Source organism: Trachurus trachurus, assembly GCF_905171665.1.
Source record: "Trachurus trachurus genome assembly, chromosome: 1".
Classification (NCBI taxonomy): Eukaryota; Metazoa; Chordata; class Actinopteri; order Carangiformes; family Carangidae; genus Trachurus; species Trachurus trachurus.
The window spans coordinates 11,283,552-11,307,595 of record NC_139891.1 but is presented as its reverse complement, the minus strand read 5'-3'; the positions used below and the strand labels follow the sequence as shown (position 1 = coordinate 11,307,595).

The following is a 24,044-nucleotide window of genomic DNA, read 5'->3' as shown; positions in this document are numbered from 1 at the left end:
TACACATATACACAACAAGCACAATACTCCAAGACAAGCGTGATGGGAATTTGTAAAGTTCTCAGCTGAGAAATTGATTGACTGTTGTGTCCCTTGCCGGTTTCTAATAGGTCGATCCTGACGGGGTTGTTCCCGCCCACCTCTGGTACCGCCTACATCCTTGGCAAGGACATCCGCAATGAACTCAGCACCATCCGACAGAATCTGGGCGTCTGCCCCCAGCACAACGTGCTTTTCAGCATGTATGTATGCAGAACCAAGAAATTAATTCTTACCATGCACCATGCCTCTTGTGTTTTGTTTATCATGTGATTTGTTGGCTTGCTGTCATCTAGGCTGACGGTTGAGGAGCACATCTGGTTCTATGCCCGGCTGAAGGGCCTGCCAGAGGAGAAGGTGAAGGCTGAGATGGAACAGATTGTGAACGATGTTGGACTGCCTCACAAACGACAGTCTCGCACCAGCACCCTGTCCGGTCAGTTAGCTTATTGTACATTTTGCACCTTTTATAAGTCAATTTTGAGAGGTGCCATTCTGAATGTTGGTCCCTGTTGTCTTTGTAGGTGGGATGCAGAGAAAGCTGTCAGTGGCCCTGGCTTTTGTTGGTGGCTCAAAGGTTGTGATCCTGGATGAACCTACCGCTGGGGTTGATCCTTATGCACGCAGGGGCATCTGGGACCTGCTGCTTAAATACAGACAAGGTGATGGCAACTACTTGATGTGTTTAATTTCATTCAATTTTCATCAATCATTAGTTCAAAGTCTTGTTGGAATCATCAAACCTTTATTTTAGTCTTGAAAATCACTGGGGTTTCCCTCATTTGCATTGATGTTGAGATACAGAAAAAAATACAGATCAAACGAGATTAAGAGGGAATGAAAACAATAGGATACAATACTCAGCGCTCAGTAAAACAGGTGCACACTGAAGTGAGGTGGTTTGAGAGCAAAGGGATCTCATAGGGATCTCTAGTAACACATCTGAAGGCTGAATGATAAACTGAGTGGTTTGAGAGTGGTAGCAGCAGCATGCCTATAGATTAAATCTAGGACTGATAGAAAGATTGCCTCGACTATACTTTTCCTACAATCCAAAGGGAAGCTGGATCTATCCGCTTAAGCTGACTGTGTTTTTCCCTCTCAGGCCGTACCATCATCCTGTCCACTCATCACATGGATGAGGCTGACATCCTGGGTGACAGAATCGCCATCATTTCCCACGGAAAGTTGTGCTGTGTAGGCTCATCGCTCTTCCTGAAGACTCAACTGGGGACGGGCTACTACCTGACCCTGGTGAAGAGAGACTATGACCTGACACTTCAGTCCTGCAGGAATTCTGCCAGCACTGTCTGCTACAGCAAGAAAACAGAGAAGGTAAAAGAGATGTAACTGGGCAGTGAGTTTTTGAAGGATAAATGATAATTGGTCTCATTTCCTCTCCAGTATTTCTACTGACATAATATAGAGAGGCTTGTTCTTTTTATGTCTGAGTGATAGCTCAGTTCATCTCTCACATTGTGCCTCAAAGCAAGGACTTGACAGATTTTTCTTGTTACAGATTTGAGTGTTTAATTAGTCAAGTAAGACTTGAAAGAAATCATATGTTAACCTTAATCTCATCTCTTATGTTTAGGAGGACAGTGTGTCAGAGAGCAGCTCAGATGCTGGTCTGGGCAGCGAACCGGAGAGTGAAACTACAACTATTGGTAAGAACTGAATATAAATCAGCAACCATAATAAAGGACGGTTTCATGTGGAATCAACTTGACAAGCCATAAAAGATATTGATCTAATTTTCCTCTCACCAAGCTCTAATTCTTTCTGCCCTTTTCCCCCTCACAGATGTCTCCCTCATCTCCAACGTGATATTCAAGCATGTCCCCGAGGCTCGCCTGGTGGAGGACCTCGGCCATGAAATCACCTATGTCCTGCCCTACCAGTCCGCCAAAGATGGAGCCTTTGTGGAGCTCTTCCACGAGCTTGATGACAGACTCACCGACCTGGCAATATCCAGCTATGGAATATCTGATACCACCCTGGAAGAGGTAGGGAATACTGTTCGATCCTCCACACTCATACATCCACTGCTGGTTGGAAATTAAATTTTCCGTTTATCCAGAGTGGTTAATCTTGTGTCCTTCAACTTTTCAGATTTTCCTCAAAGTGGCAGAGGACAGTGGAGTTGACGCTGTGGAGCTTTCAGGTGAGTAATAATTATCATGCATATGGCAAGCCACAGTTATTATAGTGTTAAACAAAATAGAAAACATGACATTGAGGTGGGTTAAATTCATTTGTCTACTGTCCTGCGGCTACAGATGGAGTCGTGCCAACCAGGACTAGACGTCGTCACGCCTTTGGAGACCACCAGAGCTGCCTGAAGCCCTTCACTGAGGATGACTTTGATTTCAACGACTCTGAAGGTGACCCAGGTAGAACTGCACTACCCACAATGCAGTCAAATGATAGCAACAGTCTTGTTGCTGCCATTTATATATGTTTAGTTTATTTTAAGGAAACTAGATTGATGTTGAAAAGCAGTGCCAATAAAGTTGCCATAGCAGGCAGTTATTATTAGCAATGTGGCAAAATCAGGACAGACACTTACAATGTTGCAAGTTTGCTCATGTGTATCATGGCGTCTGTGTCCAGAATCCCGTGAGACCGACTGGCTCAGTGGAACAGATGGCAAAGGTTCATACCAGGTCAAAGGCTGGAGTCTGAAGAGGCAGCAGTTTGTTGCATTACTCTGGAAACGATTTCTCTATGCCCGACGCTCCAGGAAAGGCTTCTTTGCTCAGGTACGCCGATGCTCTGTTCACTGCATGTGTAGAGGAAACCGACTTGCTTCAGTACTGCAAATGTTTTTCTTTCTGAATCTCATAATGAAGCAGTAGTAGCTCTGAGTTGTAACTGATTTCACGTGTGTTCAGTGTAATAAATCTTTATTGTGTTATTTTTCAGATCGTCCTCCCCGCAGTGTTTGTGTGTATTGCTCTGGTGTTCAGCCTGATCGTTCCTCCTTTTGGAAAGTACCCCAGTCTGGCTTTGGATCCCAGCATGTATGGAGAACAGTTTACCTTCATCAGGTGAGAGCTTGTCCTCTGTCTCTTTCCTGTTTTTCACCCATTTATTGTCAAAGCAATAATATGATACCTCAGCAGTTATGTGTCAAACCGCTTCCTAAACTTGAACTCACCTCAATATTTCTCATATCCTGTTAAAATTAGAAACGAATCAGCACATTTTCCAAAAGAGCTGTGTTGTTTCCATCTAAAAACTGCACAACTGATAAAATATGTAAAAGGTTACCTAACTTACATTCACGTGTTATCTAACTGATGAATTTTAATCTCACTGACTAAGTAGGGAAAAATGCTGAAACTGCACTGAATACAATCATGGCATGGATTTGCAGTAACAGTTATAACGCAGCTGTGAAACTCTGTATATTCCTTTCTTCGGTGACAGAAGGATGAACAACTAATGTTATTTTATGGCATATCTGTGTCTTTGTAGTAATGACATGCCTGAGGACCCCCACACCAATAAACTGCTGGGAGCTCTGACAGAAAAACCAGGATTTGGGACTCGCTGCATGGAAGAAGAGCCTATACCGTGAGTTTTTTACAATTGTGAAAAGTTAGAACATAGAAATATAAAGAGCTGGAGTTGTTGTCTATATGGTATATGGCCATTTTACTGGTCAGTGTTCTCAAATACAAAATTGTCTCAACTCTATGCTCTAGGGACACACCCTGCAGTGCAGTACAGGACGAGTGGTCAGTCCCAGAAGTCTCTCAAAGTGTGAAGGACATGTTTGACGAAGGCAACTGGACCATGGAGGACCCGTCTCCCTTGTGTGAGTGCAGCTGTGGAGGGCGCAAGAGGATGCTGCCAGAGTGTCCAGCGGGTGCCGGCGGACTGCCACCACCACAGGTTGGTAACAGCATGAAGTCAGAACTGTCAATCATCACAAAAAAACACTTCCCCTGACAAATACAAATAAACCACAAAGAAATGTGAACTCACTTTTTTTTCTGTTTATGTCTCCAGACGAAAATCAGTGACACAGACACTCTTCAGAATTTGACTGGCAGAAACGTCTCAGATTATCTGGTCAAAACCTACGCACAGATTATTGGCAAGAGGTAAGAATTATCCTGCGCATTTGTGTTAATTCTGGCTTCAATGTGTCATTTCTTGGTCAAGGAATTATTAACCGTTAAATGTTTTTCTTCTCTTACAGCCTGAAGAACAAGATTTGGGTCAACGAGTTCAGGTACGTTATCTGATACTGCATGTTCCATCTTCAGTTTACTGGCATATCGATAATATTGAGCTAAGTGCAGCAGCTCTGTCATGTCCTTCACTGGTGTTAAAATGACTGTGCTCTCCACAGATATGGTGGATTCTCCCTGGGGGCCAGGAATTCTCACATGCTGTCCAATAGAGATGAAATCGACGATGCCATCGCAGAGCTAAGAAGGCGTTTCCGCCTGGAGAGGGTAAGTGATTTCACCTCAGTATCATTTTACATGCTACACCTAACAGGCCTCTGGAAGCTAAGCTAATTAATGGGCTAAATTTAACTGCTGCAGTTTAAACTGTTGAGGATAAAACAATAGCTCTGGTAATCAGGGAATCATTTTAGCATTTTTATGTTTTGGTAATTATTGGCGAAGTGCAATGTGATTTGATCAGCTCAGGTTATTGCAGGTTTTAACAGTGTCAATTACCCATTAGCTAAAGAGGTTTCTTTCTTTCTATCTCTCTCTCTCTCTCTCTGCCTCACCCACCCACCAGGGGACTGCAGCAGATCGTTTCTTTGGCAGTCTATCCAGCTTTATCCAAGGACTGGACACCAAGAATAATGTCAAGGTTAGCACAAACACACAGACACACATATTTCATGCCTATTTTTTCTTAATTCTCACTCATGTACACCTCGTACTTCTTTTTTTACTTTTCTCAGAACAAGAATCTTCCTGTAAATTCTACCTTTAAAAAAAAGTACACAAAGCAATAAAACAATGATTGCAGCAGTCACAACCTAAGCACATCTACAATACTCATGCGAATATAGAAGGAGCTCATTAATGCTGAACAAAGAAAGGCATAGAACTGGGGCTGAAGAGCAAATCAGTGCAAAGTAAATCATTTAGTGGGAACAGAGCCACTTTTCCAAGACAAAATCATCCACTTTTTACTTCGATCCTCAAGCTTGTAAGTTCCCTCCAGGCTGCTCTGTTTTTCCCCAGAGGCTACAGAGACTAAAATGTCACATCTGCTTCTCTTTTCTTCAGATCTGGTTTAACAACAAGGGCTGGCACAGCATCGGTTCCTTCCTCAACGTGATGAACAACGGCATCCTGCGGGCAAGTCTGCCAGCCGGCAAAGACGCCACAAAGTTTGGCATCACTGCCTACAATCACCCACTCAACCTCACCAAGGAGCAGCTGTCCCAGGTCGCACTGTGAGTATTACAGCATTGAGTTACATTTGGAAATCCTGTCATTTCTTAACGGTTTTCTAAAGATGCCATCATGTCTCATTCTCGTTTGCTCTTTTTTTCTTTCACTCAGGATGACGACATCAGTGGATGTGTTGGTGTCCATCTGCGTGATCTTCGCCATGTCTTTTGTCCCTGCCAGTTTTGTGGTTTTCCTCATCCAGGAGAGAGTGAACAAGGCGAAACACATGCAGTTCATCAGTGGAGTGCAGCCTTTCCTCTACTGGTTGGCCAACTTCGTCTGGGATATGGTAAGAGAGTCCAGTTCACAGCCAGTCAGACTCTTTGTTCAACTGGCTTCTCTCAAAACTGAACAAGAAATTAAATAGAAGAGTCAAAGTCAATTACAACATAATGTCTTTTTAAGCTTATGAATCCCCCTTTTCTTCTTCTCTTACAGTGCAACTACATTGTCCCAGCTACACTCGTTATCATCATCTTTGTGTGTTTCCAACAAGACGCTTACGTCTCCTCCACCAATCTGCCTGTGTTGGCTCTGCTGCTGTTGCTCTACGGGTGAGTTGGACTCAAGTTCACTTTGAGTCATTTTTCCTTCTTTCAGAATTTTCTCACCTGAAATGATCTTTGCGTCTCCTTCCAGATGGTCGATCACCCCTCTGATGTACCCAGCCTCATTTTTCTTCAAGATTCCCAGCACTGCCTACGTGGTTCTGACCAGCGTTAACATACTGATAGGAATCAATGGCAGCGTCTCCACGTTTGTACTGGAGCTGTTTGGGAGCAATGTGAGTAACGGCTTCATTGGAGTAGTCAATCGATTGATTGTTGATTCGAAAACGGGAAGGATGATTAAACTGGATTGGATATTAACTGTAGATGTTGACTTCACTCCCGTTTCAGGAGATCGGTGGTATCAACGACATCCTGAAGAACGTGTTCCTCATCTTCCCGCACTTCTGTCTGGGCAGAGGACTGATTGACATGGTGAAGAATCAGGCAATGGCTGATGCTTTGGAGAGATTTGGTAAATACAGCATGACTCTACAAACCAGTGCCCTGTATTCTTTATGTTAATAAAATGTTATTGGTTTTTTACAAGGTATTCAAGAGCATTTTCTCAAAGTGCTGAAACATTGGTTCTGTTGCAGGTGAAAATCGATTCCGCTCCCCTCTGGCCTGGGACATGGTTGGAAAGAACTTGTTTGCAATGGCCATAGAGGGCGTCATCTTCTTCTGCATCACCGTCCTCATTCAGTACCGCTTCTGCATCAAGGCCAGGTGGGTGAAACGTGTACTTTTGTATTCTACAGATTCATTTAACATCCCTTCTCCGCATAACACAGAATACTGAAGACCTCATATATGTCTTTATAACTCAATAATTTACACACAAAGTCTGTCTTAAATGTGACCTCTTCTCACTTTGCTGCCTGTGATCTTCCAGGTCATCCACCAGTCATCTAAAGCCTATCGGTGAGGAAGATGAGGATGTGGCCAGAGAGCGACAGAGGATCATGAGTGGAGGGGGACATACAGACATCCTAGAGCTCAGACAGCTTACCAAGATTTACAAGCGGAAACAGAAGCCAGCAGTGGACCGGCTGTGTGTTGGCATCCCCCCTGGAGAGGTACGACACAGATACAGACTCCTACACTTGTTATACCTGAGTGTTGAAGGACTGTTTTCAAATGATTACCAGCTAATATGCTGAGTTTTCTAAGACTGGGTAAAGGAGAAAGCCCTACATATCTTTGAAAATTGAAGTTACTTGTTTTCCTGCAGTGCTTCGGTTTGCTGGGGGTGAATGGAGCAGGAAAAACCAGCACCTTTAAGATGCTGACAGGAGACTCTGATGTGACCGGTGGGGAGGCCTACCTTGCAGGCAAAAGGTGAGGACACACACATCATATCACAAAGGAAAAATACTGTACTTCCAATCATTTGTTGTATACTAGATAAAATATTCTCCCTTGTAGCCTGTCTGATTCACAAGGAATTGGGAAATTCCCCTGCATCATTGAGATGACTTAATGAGGCTCGTCTTTGTGTTCGTTCTAGTGTGAACTCTGAGATAGACGAAGTGCATCAGAACATGGGCTACTGTCCTCAGTTCGACGCTATCAATGATCTGCTAACCGGCAGAGAGCATCTCGAGTTTTACGCCATCCTGAGAGGAGTGCCTGAGAAGGAAGTCTGTGAGGTCAGCAACAAACAAATACATACAGTAGCTACTAGGCCTATATGAGCATAAATGGACTGTATTATTTTGTTGGTGTTGTTATGTATAAATTGTTCTTAAAATCCTATATTAGATATGAGATATGCCAATAAACAATAGAAACACATGTATACAGTATATTGTATGGTTGTAATCAAAGCATTATCCCGTCCACCAGGTGGCAGAGTGGGGCATCCGAAAGCTGGGGTTGGTCAAATATGTGGACAAGTCAGCCGGCAGCTACAGTGGAGGAAACATGAGGAAACTGTCAACTGCAATTGCACTCATAGGAGGACCACCTGTTGTGTTTCTGGTCAGTTACACAAATAACAATATGATATAATTAATATTTATAGTTATATTTTGTTCGTATAGCAAGGTCACATGTAAAGGCCAGAGTTTCTGAGGACATGAGACTATGTACAGCACTGTATTCTAGCAGCAGCAGCTGAATATCTTCTTTTTGCTGTGCACAGGATGAACCAACAACAGGCATGGACCCTAAAGCACGGCGAGCCTTATGGAACGCCATCCTCAGCATCATCAAAGAGGGACGATCTGTAGTCCTGACCTCTCACAGGTTAGACTCACTGTCCGAACTACACCCATTTAACTGTACAACTGCAACTGCAACTGCACACCAAGACACCATAAACTTCTTTTTGCATCTAATAGATAATTTCTTCCCTTTCATCCTTGTTAGTTTTTGTATTTTCCCCAACGTGACTAACCTCGCCTTGGTGTTTCTTACAGTATGGAGGAGTGTGAAGCACTTTGCACCAGGATGGCCATCATGGTCAATGGCAGGTTCCGCTGCCTGGGAAGTGTACAACACCTCAAAAACAGGTAGGAACACACACCTGAGCAACAGCACACAACTACAAACATAATAATTCACAAGGCCGCATATATTTTAATAATGATTTCACATACAGAAATATTTTAAAGTTCTTCCCCTTTAGATCTTAAGGTTATTTTATTTCTGTGTAAGTATTCTAACATAGAGAAACTAGATTATCTCTAGGCCACGTCGGGAGATGTGAAAAGAACAAAGTTGTCTTCATGTTACCACATCAGTTTGATAAAATAGTCCTATCCCTCTTTTCACTCATTAGATTTGGTGATGGTTACACCATCATTCTGCGGGTGGCGGGGCCGGACCCAGATCTTCGGCCGGTGATGGATTTCATCGAGCACGAGCTTCCAGGCAGCACACTGAAGGAAAAACACCGCAACATGCTGCAGTACCAGCTGCCGTCATCCCTCACCTCCCTCGCCCGCATCTTCTCCCTGCTCTCCAAGAACAAGGAGGCACTCAGCATAGAGGACTACTCCGTCTCTCAGACCACTCTAGACCAAGTAAGCAAATTTACCTGTGGCTCTAAATAGATTTCATGTCATCTTCAACTTTAGCAAAGACTTATTCCTCTCCCTTATCCCCCTCCTCCCCCACAGGTGTTTGTAAATTTTGCCAAGGACCAAAGTGATGAGGACCATTTGAAAGACGTCCATCTGAACAAGAGAGACGCTGTGGTAGTGGACTTCTCCCAGCTAAATTCCTTCCTCACGGACAACAAGACAAGGGAGAGCTGCGTCTGATTGCTCAACACAGCATCACTGGGAGTTGCTCTGCTTCCCCCACACCTCCCCTGACCTCAGAAAGAATGGACCACTATCCTGAGGGGGAGACTGAACATGTTCAATTTTTTTTATTTCTATTTTTTAGTCTTTTTTAATTGTTATCATTTCTCAGTGGACCTGCACATCAGAAGCGCACAGCCTCTTGAAAAAGGCAGAGACTGCAGGTATCGTGACAGACACTGAAACAATGAAAACTCAATGCAAATCAATGCAAGACATATATAAATATATTTAAAATGAGAAGATATTCCTGTGAGGGTTGGAGACTGGTGCTTCTCCTTCACTATGTGGACAGAGAGAGAGAAAAAGACTCAGAACACTTGAAGAGCAGCAGGATTACAATGCTGTCAGACTGGAAAATGGACAAGGCATCGGGGATGAAAGAAAAAAATATCTCATTTTTGATCCCCAATCCTAGAAGTAGTTTGCAGTAGTCAGTGGGGCTGTGTACGTGCTACTCTTGTCATGAAAACAGCAGCATAAAGCAAACAAACCCAAGTTTGGATCATTCACTGCCAACTGCTACAAGATGGACTGACTGACTGACTAGTTTTTTATTCAGGGTCAAACTTCTCTCAATCTCACTTCGTTACCAAGCACAGTTGTTTTGTAATGGAGGTGATGGTAAAAAAAAAAAAAAAGCATTTTCAATCCAAGTGATTTCAGTCAGAAACATGCTATCATGCAAAATTATTAATTTTTACTAATTAGATTTTTTAAAGATAATTTGATTGTATTTGACAAATATAACCTCTGTGGAGTTTTTTTTCCTTTTTTGGATAACAATTAAGATTGATAACCAAGTTGTCTTTTTTTATTATTTGTTGTTCTTTTGTCCTTGACATCGTCCAGCACAGTGCCTATACTGTATCATGGTGGAGGGAGAAATCTGAGCACTCCATTAAACACAACAATGTACGTAGGCTGCCAAGGAATGTATAAGACAGATACCAACAGACATCAAAGCACAAAAAGGAGCTTTTTGTCCAGATGACGAATGAAAACTTGACTGTTTTTTTTTTTTTTAATCGGTGTCCTTTATTGTCATAAAACAAAACAAAACAAACAAAAAAAACAAACATGTGGTTGCTTGATGTCTGTACAAGATGTGCAGTCTCCTGTACTGGCTTGTGTTTACTCACCCTGCCCTCTTTAAGCGGAACTGAGGGATAATCCCAAACGGATACAAGAAAGCTGAGGACTGCTGAGGAGTTTTTTGAAAGTTCATTGGACACGTATGCATGCTTTCCACTGGCGAACACGCTTCGACTATCGGCACCTCTGTGTTTGCCAAAGCATGCCGTCAGATCAGCTTGTAAAGGACTGAACTCTGCTTCATTGTTGTTGGATTACTGGCACATAAATATATATATGGAGAGTCTACATCCAAATTCTGTTGTAAAAAAAATGTGATTTTAGTGGTGAGATGAATCATGTGGAAATGTTCTTGAAGCTACAGTTCCCATACAACGAGGAGACGCTTCTAGTAATGTACTTTTATACATGTGAGGGCATGATAGGAGTGTTTTAGAACTGAGCCAGCACCGATGTGGATATTATGTACAGTAGCAATTGTGTGATGTCAAGTTTAAAAAAAAAAGAAAAAGAAAAGAAAATGTTACCAGTGGAGTGAACAAAAAGTTATCTGTGCCAAAATGGAACTGAATATGTATCTTAAATCAACCAGCATAATTGTGAGGAGGCAACTGTTTTGTCAAGTTTAACTTGTGCTTTCATTTCAAATTTTCTTTCTATTTTTCTATCAGCTCCGAACAGAAGTCCTCCTCTTTTCATTTTCAGCAGCTCGAAAAACTGATTCTGTGATATACACGCTCGTTCAGTCAGTTCAGTCTTCATTAGACTACTTGTTGTTTCTATCTTCTAGTGATGTTGCCAAATTCCAACCTTTCTGTCTGTTCTCATTAATAAGCTGCCACAGTGAAGTTAACTGTACTGTCACTAACTCAAATTTTACACATGAGGTTAAGATACATATTATGATTCCAGACCCAGTCAATAAGCCAGACCACTCATAAACAGGGACCACGTCAATTAGAGTTGTGCTTGCGATGCTTTATATTCCAAAAAAAAAAGAAACCATATCCAGGGTTTAAATTGATTAGATTGTCACTACGGGTGCTCTATGTCATACGGAATCTTGGAGGGCGGTGTCCGTTATCTCGGGGATCTAGTAACAGTCGTGGGTCTTCAGGCTGACCCTTTTACCATCACTGAGGGTCTGAGCCAAAAACCCACCTTCACCCCTCTTTTAAAAGTGAGCACTTTATTGGCTTAATAGCCGTTCGTTTCAAACATGTAGAAGTAGGGATTTGGGTAAGTGGAAAATTAAATATTTAACAACAAATCTCTGCACTGGAACAGAAACAGGTAATGATTCAGACAAATTGAAGCTACACCGCTGCATTTATAGATTTGTTTGAAACTGGAATCAGAGGATGAGGGATTCCATGTGATTGAGAGAAAAGAGTGAAATGAGTAAAAAGTAGAGACATAAGTGCGATAAAGAGAGAAAAGTGAAACAGTACAAAGGTGGTGATTTTATTTCTCTTCTTGTGCTCTATATTATTCTTTGTTTACATTTTTAAGTATTAAAATAACAGTTTGAGTCTGTTACCCATTGTGTATAGTTACTCTTTACATTAATAAAAAATAAAAATAACACATTTTGAATGATGTCTCCTTATTTGATCATTTTTGTGCCATGGTACTTTTGTGTAGTTGAGAGCCAGACACAAAAAAGCTAATGTGGGTTTGTCAAATGGAAGTTTGTAGCTACTGACTAAACAAAGGATATGTTTACGGTATGTTTGGGCGTGTGTGTTAATGTGTGCTGATGACTATGAGTTTCTAGATTGTGCATGTGATTGTGTGTCTATTTTCACCTGCTGTGTTCCCACGTGCGCACACACCCCTCACACACAGACAGCCCCTTTGCCAGTTAAAACAGACACACACTCAGAGGTTTCAGTCACTCCGAGTTATTCATCCACCAGCATCATGATTGGAAGAGCTGTTCTCCTGGGACTGCTGCTCATTTGCGTGGCTGCAGGTAACAATCAATTTGAAGTATTCTTGTTCTGTAGTTTGAATGAAATCTGTGTCTACAGGCAGCTTTTTTTTAGTTCTGTTTAGATGCCATTGAATCAAACATAAGAAGCTTATAACGTTTTTACACTAACAGGAAGTTTTCCTTTTTTATTATCTCACAGTGTTTGAATAAAGTAAACAGATGTGTGTGTTTGCATACTTTTTATGAGCACCATATAATGTATTTATATATTCACATTTTGGATTATTACATTTAAAACCATATTTCAGTATTGCATAATAGGAATTCAGATACATTTGTTTATATAGTTTATTAAAGATAATATATGAGATAGGGTAATTAGTATTAGATACATTAATGTTGTTTAAGTCTGCACTGTGTTGTTTTGGACATGATATGTTTCTGTTTGCGGTATCGGCTCTTTATGAGGAATGAGGTTAATTATTACAAGTTTATGATTATAAAAGACATGTGCTTTTCTTCACAGATGCAACTAAGGCATCAGAAGCCATGAGACAGGTAATACACATACCTTTACACACAAAAACGTGAACATCAGTGTGTTTTTATTTCACCTGAATGAACCTGTTTAACCCCCAAAGCTTCTATCACAATTGAATAGTGATGTTACATTTAATTGTCCGACAGCCCTCCTGCCCAAAATCCGATATGGGTGAGATTCAGGCCTGTCCTATGAACTTTGCTCCTGTGTGTGGCAGCGATGGAAACACTTATGCCAATGAGTGTGCCCTGTGTGTCCAGAGACAGTGAGTATACACAGCTGCTGCTCTCTCATGGCATTCACACACTACCAAAGTTGACTTCATGTAGGGGGAAAGTGTTTCAGTCGCCATCTGGTGGTGAAAAATATGCAAGGAGTGCGGTCATAAAACTGAACTCTGACTAACTGGCAACAACAGCTGACCCATGACAGGGAAAAAAATCATATTTAGTCTGTAAATCATGTTCTGGTTTGTGGGGGTGGAGCTGTTATCTTAATATAACCGGCCCTGACCCCTAACACTGATGACTAAATAATATCCACACCTATTGTTTCACGCGATCTTTGCAGATAAGTGCTTTGCAAGCTAATGTGTATTTGATATTGTAATGACTGATAATAATTTTTATTAATAATGTCACTCCCAAGCCTTCAAAATAAATTGTCTTATTTGCAGATGTAATGTGTCCACAGCACGAGTCCACAGCAATGCCAGGAGCTTTGTGTGCTTTGAGCTTAATCAATGCTAACATGAGCATGGCAACATCCTGGCAGTCACAACACTAGGCTAATTGTATTCTTTAACAGTGTGTGTGTGTGTGTGTGTGTGTGTGTGTGTGTGTGTGTGTGTGTGTGTGTGTGTGTGTGTGTGTGTGTGTGTGTGTGTGTGTGTGTGTGTGTGTGTGTGTGTGTGTGTGTGTGTGTGTGTGTGTGTGTCATGCCATTATCTGCTGATAGGAACTAAACAAAAACTGAAGCTGGGGATGTGTTTTGCTGGTGAAAAATAAAAATGTAACCTAATTAACCATAGGTGAAAAATGAGTGGATAGTTGTCATAAATAATCATGATGGGGACATGAATGTCTGTAATAAATGTTGTACCAGTCCATTGAGTAGATTTAAATCTGGACCAAAGATCTAACATTATCATCCATAAAGCTGTGCTGCTGTTGTGGCTGAAAATCATTAGGCCTACTGATGGCTTTTTTTTTTATCTTGTGGATGTGGAGATTTTCTTGTGGATGTGGAGATTTTCCAAAAATCATAGTCAAGTGATGCTGTCATTCCCTCTACAGACACATCAAGATGGAAATTCTGATTGTCAAGGATGGGAGCTGCTAAACTGTGCAGGAGGCGATGTCACCACCACAGTGTCAAATCAGAGCTGGATAACATGTCTTGTCATGGATCTTTGAAATAAATGTCATGTGTAATAAAAAATTAATCAGCATGAACATCCTTGTAATGTTGTCTTTTTTCTTTTTATCAAATAAATCCAAAACTCAGTAAATTGGATCATGTATGAAGTAGTAAAACAGATGCTAGAATTTAAAAGTAATTGAAATTTTTCAACAAAGACGAGGAGGAAGGAAGGAAAGGCTTCTTTGTGATTAACCCAGCCTGAGGTACATGATCATTTCTAAAGCAGAGACAGGAGGTGAATGATCGGTTGGTTATCTCCTCTGGTGAAGTAATTGTTTACACTTCTTATACTGAGTAACACAGTGGTCAATAATGCTCATGTATGGGTGTGTGTGTGGTGATGATATGATAGAAAAAAATGAGAGAGAAAACAGGGGCACACAACACACACACACACACACACACACACACACACATGTGAAGAGAGGACGTAAAGCAAAGTGTTGTATCCCGAGGTCAAAGGTCAAATGTACGAGTCACATGGTTGAAAACCAGGAAACGGAGCAGAGGTATCAATCCACAGTCACTTCCTTTATCTTTACTGTGGAGGAGGAACAAGGCTCTTTAGGCTTGAGAGAGTTGACTTTTTAAGGATGATTAGAAACCAACTGGAGCATGAGTAAGTAAACATTACTAACATTACGGTGCTGCTCTTTACTTTATTATTCTCAGCTGTCAGTTGGTTGTGTTACTGTTGCGTATAATTTGGGATAAACAACCTGATTCCAGCAGCTCTTTAGGACAGGAATAGTAAACCTGCAGGCTCGTGAACATGGGGTTATATCATCAGAAGGATAGAACTCATTATATGTTGATGACTTGCAGGTTGCATAAACATGCACATCTGTTCTGATGTCCACATCTGCTCAGTTTTTAACTTTTCAGTTTGGTTAAGTTCAGTCTGCTTCAGGTCAGATCAGGTCATCGTAGCTTCGTCTCTTCTTCATTCAGGTCCATTCAGTTTCATTTTATTCCTGTCTTTTCAACCCTAAATCCTGTCGGCTGTGCTCTCTTACATTATTGTCAATGTGTCTCCAGGGTCTTCACAGTTGAGGACTGTCAAAATGGGATCTCAATGGATCTCTTCCTGCACCTGTCACTCATACCAGCAGTAGGTGGCTGTCCATTTAACCTGCAACATAAATAAACAAACAAAAAAAGGAAAAGAAAAAGAAAGGAAAAGTCAGTTTACTATAATCACACTTGTCTTTCTTGTAAAAATTGTAGCCATATGAAAATTGAACTTGGGGTATTTTGTTTTTTATCATACATCATACATACAATAAACATCCGTGCAAGTTATTAATGATTCAGTTTGGTTAACACTGTGATGTTCACACAAAACTACACATTTACAGCAGTGAATGAGCAGGAACGGACAGCAGCTTGAGCAGAAAGACTCAGATAGGACATTTCTTTTCTATTCTCTTTCATTGTCACATGGAGTTGCAGTGATGCAAACATATTTATTAATATTTAATCTGTTTGTCTTTCAGGTGGTGATTGTTGGGGTGCTCTCATTCCTTCAGAGAAGATCCCAGAGACTGGCCATCGACCACAGACTGCCCTTCTTGCAGGGGCGTTTTGCCATCGTGGTGTAAGTCAACACCAAAAACAGTGACTATGTCGAGAAGGAGTACTGTATAAGTTACAACCTCCCTGGTACTGTAACCACATCAGCAGTGTAGCTTCATGTTTATGGTGTGTTGTCATTAATGTGCCCCAGGCCTTTGGATACTATAGGCAGCCTCAGTAACCGTTGGTCCTATGGGTTTGCATTTGGTGCCGTGTCCAGCAGCGTCCTGCTGCTCTTCTCTGAACGTTACATCCCCTTCACGGTCCCAGCCTGGGCCAGAGGTACTCCCTCCATTTTCTGTTTTTTGTAAATATCATTCTTAATTCAAATACTTTCACACATAGAGTAAACACATACTGTACACTGCCTGACATGATGCTTCCGGCCTTTTCTCCTCAGCCATAGTGTTCCTGGTTGGAGCTTTAGAAGTGGGACTTGTGTATTTCCCTTTCTTTGCCTGTCTGTCCACACCTTTCAGAGCACCTGGTGCTGTGCTGGGAATACTCTACTCTCTGTGCTGGTAGACATTCATTTATATGTTCAGATATACGTTATATCTCACAAAATGTTGATTAGTTCTACAGAAGGGTTTTTATATGATATTACTAGAGTGGTAACTATGTGACAAAAACATCCAAATAACATGTTAATAATGTGTTTGTAGGATCATCATTGTAGTCTGGGATACTTTCACTTGTCCTGGTGGTCAGGTAGGCGAACACTAAAAACTATGAAAGCTAAAGTGTATATACAGTACATCTAACAGTGTGTGTGTCCATGGAAAGAGAAGTGAATAAATCTGTATGAAATTAAAGATTTTAGGGAAACACCAGAAGGTAATTGTCCAGTGGCCCTGCATCCTGTCCCTCGTCTTCCTCTTGGGTCGATTTGTGTACATTCTGGTCAAGGCTATTCGCATACGTCTGCAGTTGGAAGAGGAGGTGAGCTGGGCTAAAAAATAAAATTACCCAAGTGATTCTTGTTGTCATGTTTGATATGGTTGGTTGGATGTTCTCCCAAAATATGTGGTGACATAATAACTACTTAACATTTTAGGGAACACTGACTAACCAATACACTTTTTGTTGCTAATGAAGCATGTGCAGTGATTATATAACTATTTCCCCCCTCCTGAATTCCTGAATAATAAACTCTGTGTGGGAATAAATCTGCTGAATCTGCTGCCAGGACCCCGAGGAGCTGAATGAGCTGCACCAGGTGCAGCATGTTAAGAGACTGCTGACAAAAACACCCACACACAGGTAGAACACACTCTCATCCACACATGCACCAATGCTGCTTTCAAGAGTTTCTCTATAACTGATGATGACAATTCTTGCATGTCTGTTATGATGCCCACTACTTTTGCTCTGAAAGGTGGCCAATAATCATGTGCATTTAATAGGAATATTAAAAAAAAAAAAAACATATCCTATGGCAAAATTTGCCATTAATTTCACTGTGATGTGAAAATTGTATTGAATATTGAGTGGTATGCGTGTTTTCACAAAATATATTAAAGAAACACACATTGAATTATTTTCCTGTTGTTTGGCAATGCAATTAAATGTATCCTTACATGAAATCTTGACCAATCTGTGTGTTCAAGTGATGTTGGTAAGCTTCAGCATCCAATGTTTGAGAGACAGTTTCTCAACTGCATCGATGTCAGAGTTTGAAATGTGTAATGCCATATGCTACTCATGATTGACTAACACTAGCAGCAATAGGCATGGACATATAGGCTACAGTACATAGTATGTACAGTGGTTTCTGTGTTGCAGGAAGCCACTCAGCTGGTTCAAGAGAAAAGTGTATGAGTGGGACCCCTACTTCAAGTTTCCCAACAGAATCATCGGTACCGTCATTATATCTCTCATAGGCCTATACACGGTAAAGACACAGCAAGACATCTTTTTAAATTCCAAGGCTTTGTTTTAGAACGTACTACACAAGTAATAAATCTGCTTCAGGTCCTGGTGTACTCATTTGACCATTTCTAATTTCTTAGATCACTCTAGCGGACTACAGCCTTAGTGATGTGGCTTTTGACCAAATAGAAAATTGGAAGAACACACTGGAATATCTGGTTACCTCTTGTAACCAGACGGAAGCTCTGGGAGCCATGATACCACAGCTGGAGGAGTTCATTGATGTGGCAAGGAGTGAGTTGGCCTACACCCCCCTTATATGCAGTAGTCTGGTGCATCTATGAGCATGGTAGACAGCATCATTTTGATTTCCAGATAAATCCATATTTTTTTATTCCCCCTAGAGTCTTGGCTGGCTACTACCATCTTTGCCAGTCTTAACTCTGTTGCCTACACCTTCCACGTTTTGGTTTGTTACAGGTAGGACATCCTGAAACAAAGAAAATGTATTGATATTTTAATTCAAATGTGTTAATTGAAAAACAAATATCAGGAAGTGATTGAATAACATGTTTAGGTTTAAAGAGAAATTTTTCACCAGCTATCACATGGTGTACTGATGCTATAGGAAACACTTGAAGAGACTGTGGAAAGGACAGAGAGGTTTTATCCCTGAGAAGTTCCATAACCCTAGTTCGGCTGTCAGCGTTGTAAGTAACACACACACACGCACACAAACACACAAACACACCCACACACACACACACACACACTGACAGTGACATTGGCCCAGATAGCGTTTGCAGGTCAGTGTGTGTGACTTTTTTTGGGGGCTCCACATTGAAAACCACACAGCCGAGCCGCTGCATCCCAGCAGCTCTGCAGAAATACAACATGATTATCACAGTTTGGTCCTGGCTCTCAGCCATCTTAACAAGGCTCCCACAGTGGAGAACAGATTGTGGCTGCTTGTCTAAACACAGAAGCAAAACACAGCTCAACCAATCACACATTTGGGGCTGTTTGAGCATTTTAAATGTGTGAACGTCCGTTTGGGTGTTTCAAACAGATGGGAATGTTTTTTTGTGTGCATCTGTGAATCTTTTCATCTCATTCTGTTAAGCCTTTCATATTAGTATGCATATATCGAGTTCACACATACTGTTGACCCACAAACAATTATGGTTGATTTTCACAGGCTTCCATTGCAAGATACTCTGGATGGCAGATAGCGTTTACACTGTGGGGTGAGTTTCTGCCATCAAAACAACCACAAAAAAATCAGATGTGATATGATCATAACATCATCTGATTGTGTTTTTATTTATTTATTTATTTTTCATGTGGTTTCACAAATTAGGTCAACATTTCTTGACCAAACATAAAGAAAGAAAACAAAGTAGGCTACAGTATCTCAGTAAAAAACAGACTAGATAGGCTACTTGTGATTTATTTGATTCTTTTGTCAGGAAATGTATGAAAAATAAACAGCAAACTGCCTTAAAATATCATACAGACGGCTTTATTCTAAAATATTGGTATTTGAATCAAAATACCTACAGATTCATAGCATTTGTGTAAATGTGAATGCAGTGAAAAGTCTGGCTGAAACATTTCATTTGCTGAGATCATTTGCATTAATCTAATTCTTTCTTTCTGTCATGCAAGATATGATTGCACATTTACGCTTCCCCTGCATTTTGAAGTGGTAAAACATAATGAGATATATGAAATAATTGCATAATTCTCTCTTGTGGTTTTCCTTTTATTTCTTAGGCTATCTGATTGTTCATTTTGTCCACTTCCTGTCTGCCCTGCTCTTGGTCTATGGGCTGGTTCTTCCTATACAGCATGGACGAGTCCTGAGCATGCTCTCTAACCTGGGGATCATCATGTAAGTCTGCCCTCCCTGTAACTGCAGACATATGATAACATATGAGTGAATGGTTTGACTGACAGACAGGCACAGTGACCGATCAATTGTTTCTTTTCTCATATGTCTCTCAGCCTGACCATTGGTGTAGTGATTGCCCTGGTGATTCTCCAAATAGTCCTGGTTCAGATCTTCTTCCTCCAGGACAAACTATCTCCTACAGATAAACAAAAACCTCTGGCTCTCAACAACAGGTTGGTATATTTCGGTATTAATATTAAAGCAGATATCAGTGGAATGTTTTTGTTAATATAAGTCCTAAATAGTCCTATTTTCCGTCAGCAATCACTTACATGAAGTATTTCAGCCTAAACACGAGTCTCTCCGTCACTCTGCTCTGCTGTAACCCGAGGAGAAAATTTTCCTTGTGTTATCCAATGAGGAGAGAGAACGGCATGAAGGGCTGTGTGTGCAGCCAAGGGATGCGCGTGAATGTGGTGACGTAGCACGAGGACCAATTGATGCCTGACAAGGGCGGGGGCTGCTAACTCATGGTGCGTTCAAAGAAACTCGTACGTTGTGTTTTTCCTTCCTGTGAAGTCATACCAGTTCGATCTGGTACGAGTTCACGGGTCGGAAGTTACGAGTGGCCGTTATAGGGAACTTTCACAGACAACAGGATGGTAAAAACACGAGCTACGGGTTACCTGGAACGCTACCAAGTCGTAGTTGTGACTTGAAGCTGTAACTTACGGTTTCAAAAGCCTGCCTTGAACGCAGCATTAGCCGAAACGGCCGTGAAGCTGATATCTGCTTTAAGTGTGTCGGTCATCTAGCCATCAATACCATCCAATACAATATACTCAAAGCCAAGTTCACAGAGATGGGAGTAGATCCCTCCTTTGTTTCCTGGATCACTGACTACCTGGCAGGCAGGCCACAGTTTGTCAGGTTGAGGGACTGTGTTTCTGAGACATTAATGAACAGCACGGGGCTCCACAGGGGACTGTCCTGGCTTCATTCCTGTTCACATTGTATACAGCAGACCTCAAATACAATTCTGAGTCCTGCCACATCCAGAAATACTCGACTGACACTGCTATTGTGGCGTGTATCAGGAATGGACAGGAATCTGAATATAGGGATCTGATACATATAGCCTACCTGGAAAATAAGTTGGACTGGTTCCTAAACACAGACACACTCTACAAAAAAGGGCAGATCAGCTTCTTGTTGTTGCTGTTGAGGAAACCCAGATCTCATGACATCTGCAGTAAGATGCTGCAGATGTTTTATCAGTCTGAGGTGGCAAGTGTGCTGCTATTCTCTGCTGCGGTCTGCTGGGGAGGCAGCATCAGACACAAGGAGAATGGAAAAATTAGATAGGAAATCTGGCTCTGTGATTGCAGCCAGGTTTGGGGAGGTGGTGGTGGAGAGATGCACACTGAAGAGGTCATTCTGAACAACTCAGATCATCCTTTACAACACCTTGATGGACCAAAAAAGTGGTGGTGGACGACTCCTCTCTCTTCGCTGCAAGACGAAGAAATAATAATAATAAGATCCTTCAGACCTACAGCCATAAGGCTTTTTTTTAAAGTCCTTTTTGGGCTTTTTGCCTTTAATTGATAGTTGAGAGAGACAGGAAATGAGGAGGCAGAGAGAGGAGGAATGATAGCAGCAAAAGGCCACCCATGTCGGAATCCGATCCGGAGCCGGATGCAGGAACGCCTGCTCTACCCACCGAGCCAAACAGCTTTTTAATTCTTCTGCAAATGGTAGATGAGCTGACATACAAACTAATTTCCCTTTGGGGATTAATAAAGTCATTCTCATTCTTATTCTTATCAGATTGATCTGGCACTAAACCGTGGTCCTTTATTTGTCAGCAAACAGTGAAACAATGGAAGAGGGAAGTGCTGGTAATAGGACAGTAGATTAACACAGTAACTTGATGACGACATTACAGGATGATGTAGTTATAAAACTTGCATTTCCTTACTTACTCAACAATATAAAGTGACTTCAATTATTTGCTGAAACAGGCAGGTGATGTGGATGAATTAATTTCATTTCAAAAGTGTCTAAAATAAATAAGTAAAATAAGTATCATCAAATCATAATATGCACAAGATTTCCCACCCCTTTCTGCTCATCATGGGTTATATATATATATATATGTGTGTGTGTGTGTGTGTGTGTGTGTGTGTGTACACACATAAATACATAAATATCCATATCAATATACATACATTAAAAATAAAACATATACTAGCCTACATAAATATCCATATCAATGTACAATATCCAATATATTTAGCTATTTATTTTAATCCTTTATTTTCCATTTACCTATTTAGAAATATTTTTTAGACCTCTTTTTAAATATATTTATGTTTGTACTTTGCTTTATCTCTTGCTCCAGACTGTTCCACAAAGTCACCCCACAGCTTGATATGCACATGCTTTTCATTGTTGTTCTTACGTTATGTTTTTCTATTTTTTTTTTTATTTAGATCACCCCTTAGATTATAGCCTCCTTCTCTTTCTGTGAACATTCCCCAGATATTTTTTGGTAGTAGATTATTTCTTGCTTTGTACATTATCTGCGCTGTTTTGAATTTAACCAAATCCATAAATGTCAATGTGTGGGATTTTATAAATATCAGGTTCGTGTTCTCTGTATCCTGCTTTGTTTCTTAAGTGTGCATATCGGCTGTAGAGTGCTTTTATGTTTCCCCAGACCTCCACACAGTAAGACAGATACAGTAAAAATGATGGCATTTCACAGTGCTGCGGCTTGAAAGTTTCTCCTCCCTCACCTCCTCAGGAAGGCGTTCCACTGCTTCAACTACTTCTTCTTTTTCTACAATGTGGTGATGGGGGTCAGCAACTGTATCTTGAGGTTGCTGTGCAGCATGATTGTAGGAACGTGGCTGGTGTCTCGCATTGACAGAACCATCATGCAGAGAGGATATGAACACATGGATGCTGGTGAGCTTATTTATTTCACCCAAAAACATGTGCAAGTCAAAATTAAGTCACACCCAAAACTTCCAAGAGATGGCAGCATTTCACAAAGCATTAGCATGCAGTGTCTCTCAAGACAAGAACAGAAAATAGAGATATAAGTGGAAAGAAAAAAATAAATGTGATGTACTAGTACTGTGATATAGGCTACAGTAGGCTACTGTAAAAGCAGTGCTATTTCTAATGTATGGTGAGTGGATCTAACATACTTTCCCTCCTGTTCCAGGCTACAGTACTTGGATCGGGATGATCTTTGCTGATCACTATCACAGCAATCCAGTCATGGTGTGTTTCTGCCAGCAGCTGGTCTCCTATAAGCTGGAGAAACACACAGTATCTGCATACTCCACATTCAGCAACATGCCATCTGGTAGGTGTATGTGTATGTGGGTGTGTATCTCTGACATGCATAATTCACTGCTTGCACCTGTTCACTGCATATGCACCAAAACTTGTAACCAAAATATCATCTATTAGTGCCATTTATGAAGCTCATTTTCTGATGATTTTTTTCTTCATTTAAAGTTTTATTGAGTCTAACTTTTTCTTCTTTTTTTTGCAGAACCCCTTGTGAATAGCAGGGCTAGGAGACGCTGGATGTTGTGTTATACTCTACTGAGAAACCCTCATCTGATTCTGCTAAGAAAGCACCACCTCTCCTCGACATCATTACAGACATCATTGTCTCCCCAGTCCAACATAGCAGTGCAAGCATGGGCCATGGCCTCACAAACACAGGGTCGCCAAGAAGAACCACACTCACCTCCAGAAATCATAGTCACACCACCAGAGAACTGTTAAACATTGCCGTATCACCAAAGAAATACATACTGTATGCATATGGTTAGGAGCCCAAATTTGTATATGAGGACTTAATTGGTGCATCTTAATTTTGTGAATGGAGGAAGCCTACTGTGCCTATCCAGGGATTGGCATTCATCCAGTATATTTATGGGTAGCCTCTTCTTTTTGTATTATGTTATTTTACTAAAATCATGTGAGCTACATTGCACAAGTATTCTGCTTGTCATGTTTGTTGTTATAGTGTTTTTTGTAAATAAACTTTTACACATAGTGCTGTAAACATTAAATCGACTGTAGTATAGCATTAAACAGAGCTTCAACATTGCACTATATGGCTTTGCTGCACATACAATAAGCTACTTTTAGTAGGCTACAAATGCTTACAGTTGTAAATAAAAACAAAAATGTATTTTTTTTTTTAATTTCATTTTTAATTTTATTCTGTCAAAGTTTAAATTAGCTTTCTACATAAATATTAAAATTAACTTTGTTGAATTGAATTACGAAAAACGTATTGACGTGACCTTTTGACCCTGTGGGCGTAACTTGCGTGAGATTGAGTT

At 40.9% G+C, this 24,044-nt stretch overlaps 3 protein-coding genes across 5 annotated transcripts in view; all 3 read left to right on the top strand.

The window, feature by feature from the left end:
* LOC310995175 (phospholipid-transporting ATPase ABCA1-like) overlaps window positions 1-12,015 on the top strand; it is a 39,000-nt gene extending 26,985 nt beyond the window's left edge. The window contains exons 20-49 of one of the 2 annotated variants that reach the window (XM_083984131.1): window positions 111-242; window positions 336-475; window positions 564-701; window positions 1,145-1,374; window positions 1,634-1,706; window positions 1,843-2,045; window positions 2,152-2,203; window positions 2,319-2,423; window positions 2,653-2,801; window positions 2,965-3,089; window positions 3,520-3,618; window positions 3,750-3,939; window positions 4,057-4,151; window positions 4,250-4,282; window positions 4,403-4,508; window positions 4,807-4,881; window positions 5,307-5,476; window positions 5,586-5,763; window positions 5,913-6,028; window positions 6,114-6,258; window positions 6,374-6,497; window positions 6,622-6,751; window positions 6,918-7,101; window positions 7,257-7,363; window positions 7,533-7,674; window positions 7,871-8,005; window positions 8,169-8,272; window positions 8,446-8,538; window positions 8,808-9,051; window positions 9,148-12,015. In XM_083984131.1, the coding sequence (XP_083840257.1) occupies window positions 111-242; window positions 336-475; window positions 564-701; window positions 1,145-1,374; window positions 1,634-1,706; window positions 1,843-2,045; window positions 2,152-2,203; window positions 2,319-2,423; window positions 2,653-2,801; window positions 2,965-3,089; window positions 3,520-3,618; window positions 3,750-3,939; window positions 4,057-4,151; window positions 4,250-4,282; window positions 4,403-4,508; window positions 4,807-4,881; window positions 5,307-5,476; window positions 5,586-5,763; window positions 5,913-6,028; window positions 6,114-6,258; window positions 6,374-6,497; window positions 6,622-6,751; window positions 6,918-7,101; window positions 7,257-7,363; window positions 7,533-7,674; window positions 7,871-8,005; window positions 8,169-8,272; window positions 8,446-8,538; window positions 8,808-9,051; window positions 9,148-9,291 (3,961 nt within the window). In that variant the 3' untranslated portion in view covers window positions 9,292-12,015. Of the gene's footprint in view, window positions 1-110; window positions 243-335; window positions 476-563; window positions 702-1,144; window positions 1,375-1,633; window positions 1,707-1,842; window positions 2,046-2,151; window positions 2,204-2,318; window positions 2,433-2,652; window positions 2,802-2,964; window positions 3,090-3,519; window positions 3,619-3,749; window positions 3,940-4,056; window positions 4,152-4,249; window positions 4,283-4,402; window positions 4,509-4,806; window positions 4,882-5,306; window positions 5,477-5,585; window positions 5,764-5,912; window positions 6,029-6,113; window positions 6,259-6,373; window positions 6,498-6,621; window positions 6,752-6,917; window positions 7,102-7,256; window positions 7,364-7,532; window positions 7,675-7,870; window positions 8,006-8,168; window positions 8,273-8,445; window positions 8,539-8,807; window positions 9,052-9,147 lie in introns of both variants that reach the window. The other variant, XM_083984130.1, reaches the window with a different exon arrangement.
* Window positions 12,016-12,329: 314 nt separating this feature from the next.
* On the top strand, window positions 12,330-14,353 carry spink4 (serine peptidase inhibitor, Kazal type 4). The gene is made up of 4 exons (XM_083974191.1): window positions 12,330-12,403; window positions 12,891-12,922; window positions 13,052-13,170; window positions 14,201-14,353. Exons 1-4 carry the CDS (start codon window positions 12,352-12,354, stop codon window positions 14,244-14,246), a joined length of 249 nt encoding a protein of 82 aa, XP_083830317.1. The 5' UTR covers window positions 12,330-12,351; the 3' UTR covers window positions 14,247-14,353.
* A 415-nt stretch (window positions 14,354-14,768) lies between these two features.
* Window positions 14,769-23,806, top strand: stra6l (STRA6-like). Of its 2 annotated transcripts, none has more exons than XM_083989301.1 (18): window positions 14,769-14,946; window positions 15,366-15,438; window positions 15,824-15,924; window positions 16,054-16,184; window positions 16,303-16,423; window positions 16,568-16,613; window positions 16,719-16,844; window positions 17,092-17,165; window positions 17,688-17,796; window positions 17,915-18,068; window positions 18,179-18,254; window positions 18,403-18,484; window positions 18,973-19,021; window positions 19,551-19,668; window positions 19,782-19,901; window positions 22,478-22,641; window positions 22,904-23,047; window positions 23,240-23,806. In XM_083989301.1, the coding sequence occupies exons 1-18, from the start codon at window positions 14,921-14,923 to the stop codon at window positions 23,476-23,478; spliced, it is 1,953 nt and encodes a 650-aa protein (XP_083845427.1). In that variant the 5' UTR covers window positions 14,769-14,920; the 3' UTR covers window positions 23,479-23,806. The 2 variants fall into 2 exon arrangements, with proteins under 2 accessions (XP_083845427.1, XP_083845428.1); XM_083989302.1 differs by having other exon boundaries at window positions 22,904-23,051; window positions 23,240-23,388.
* Window positions 23,807-24,044: the final 238 nt, after the last annotated feature.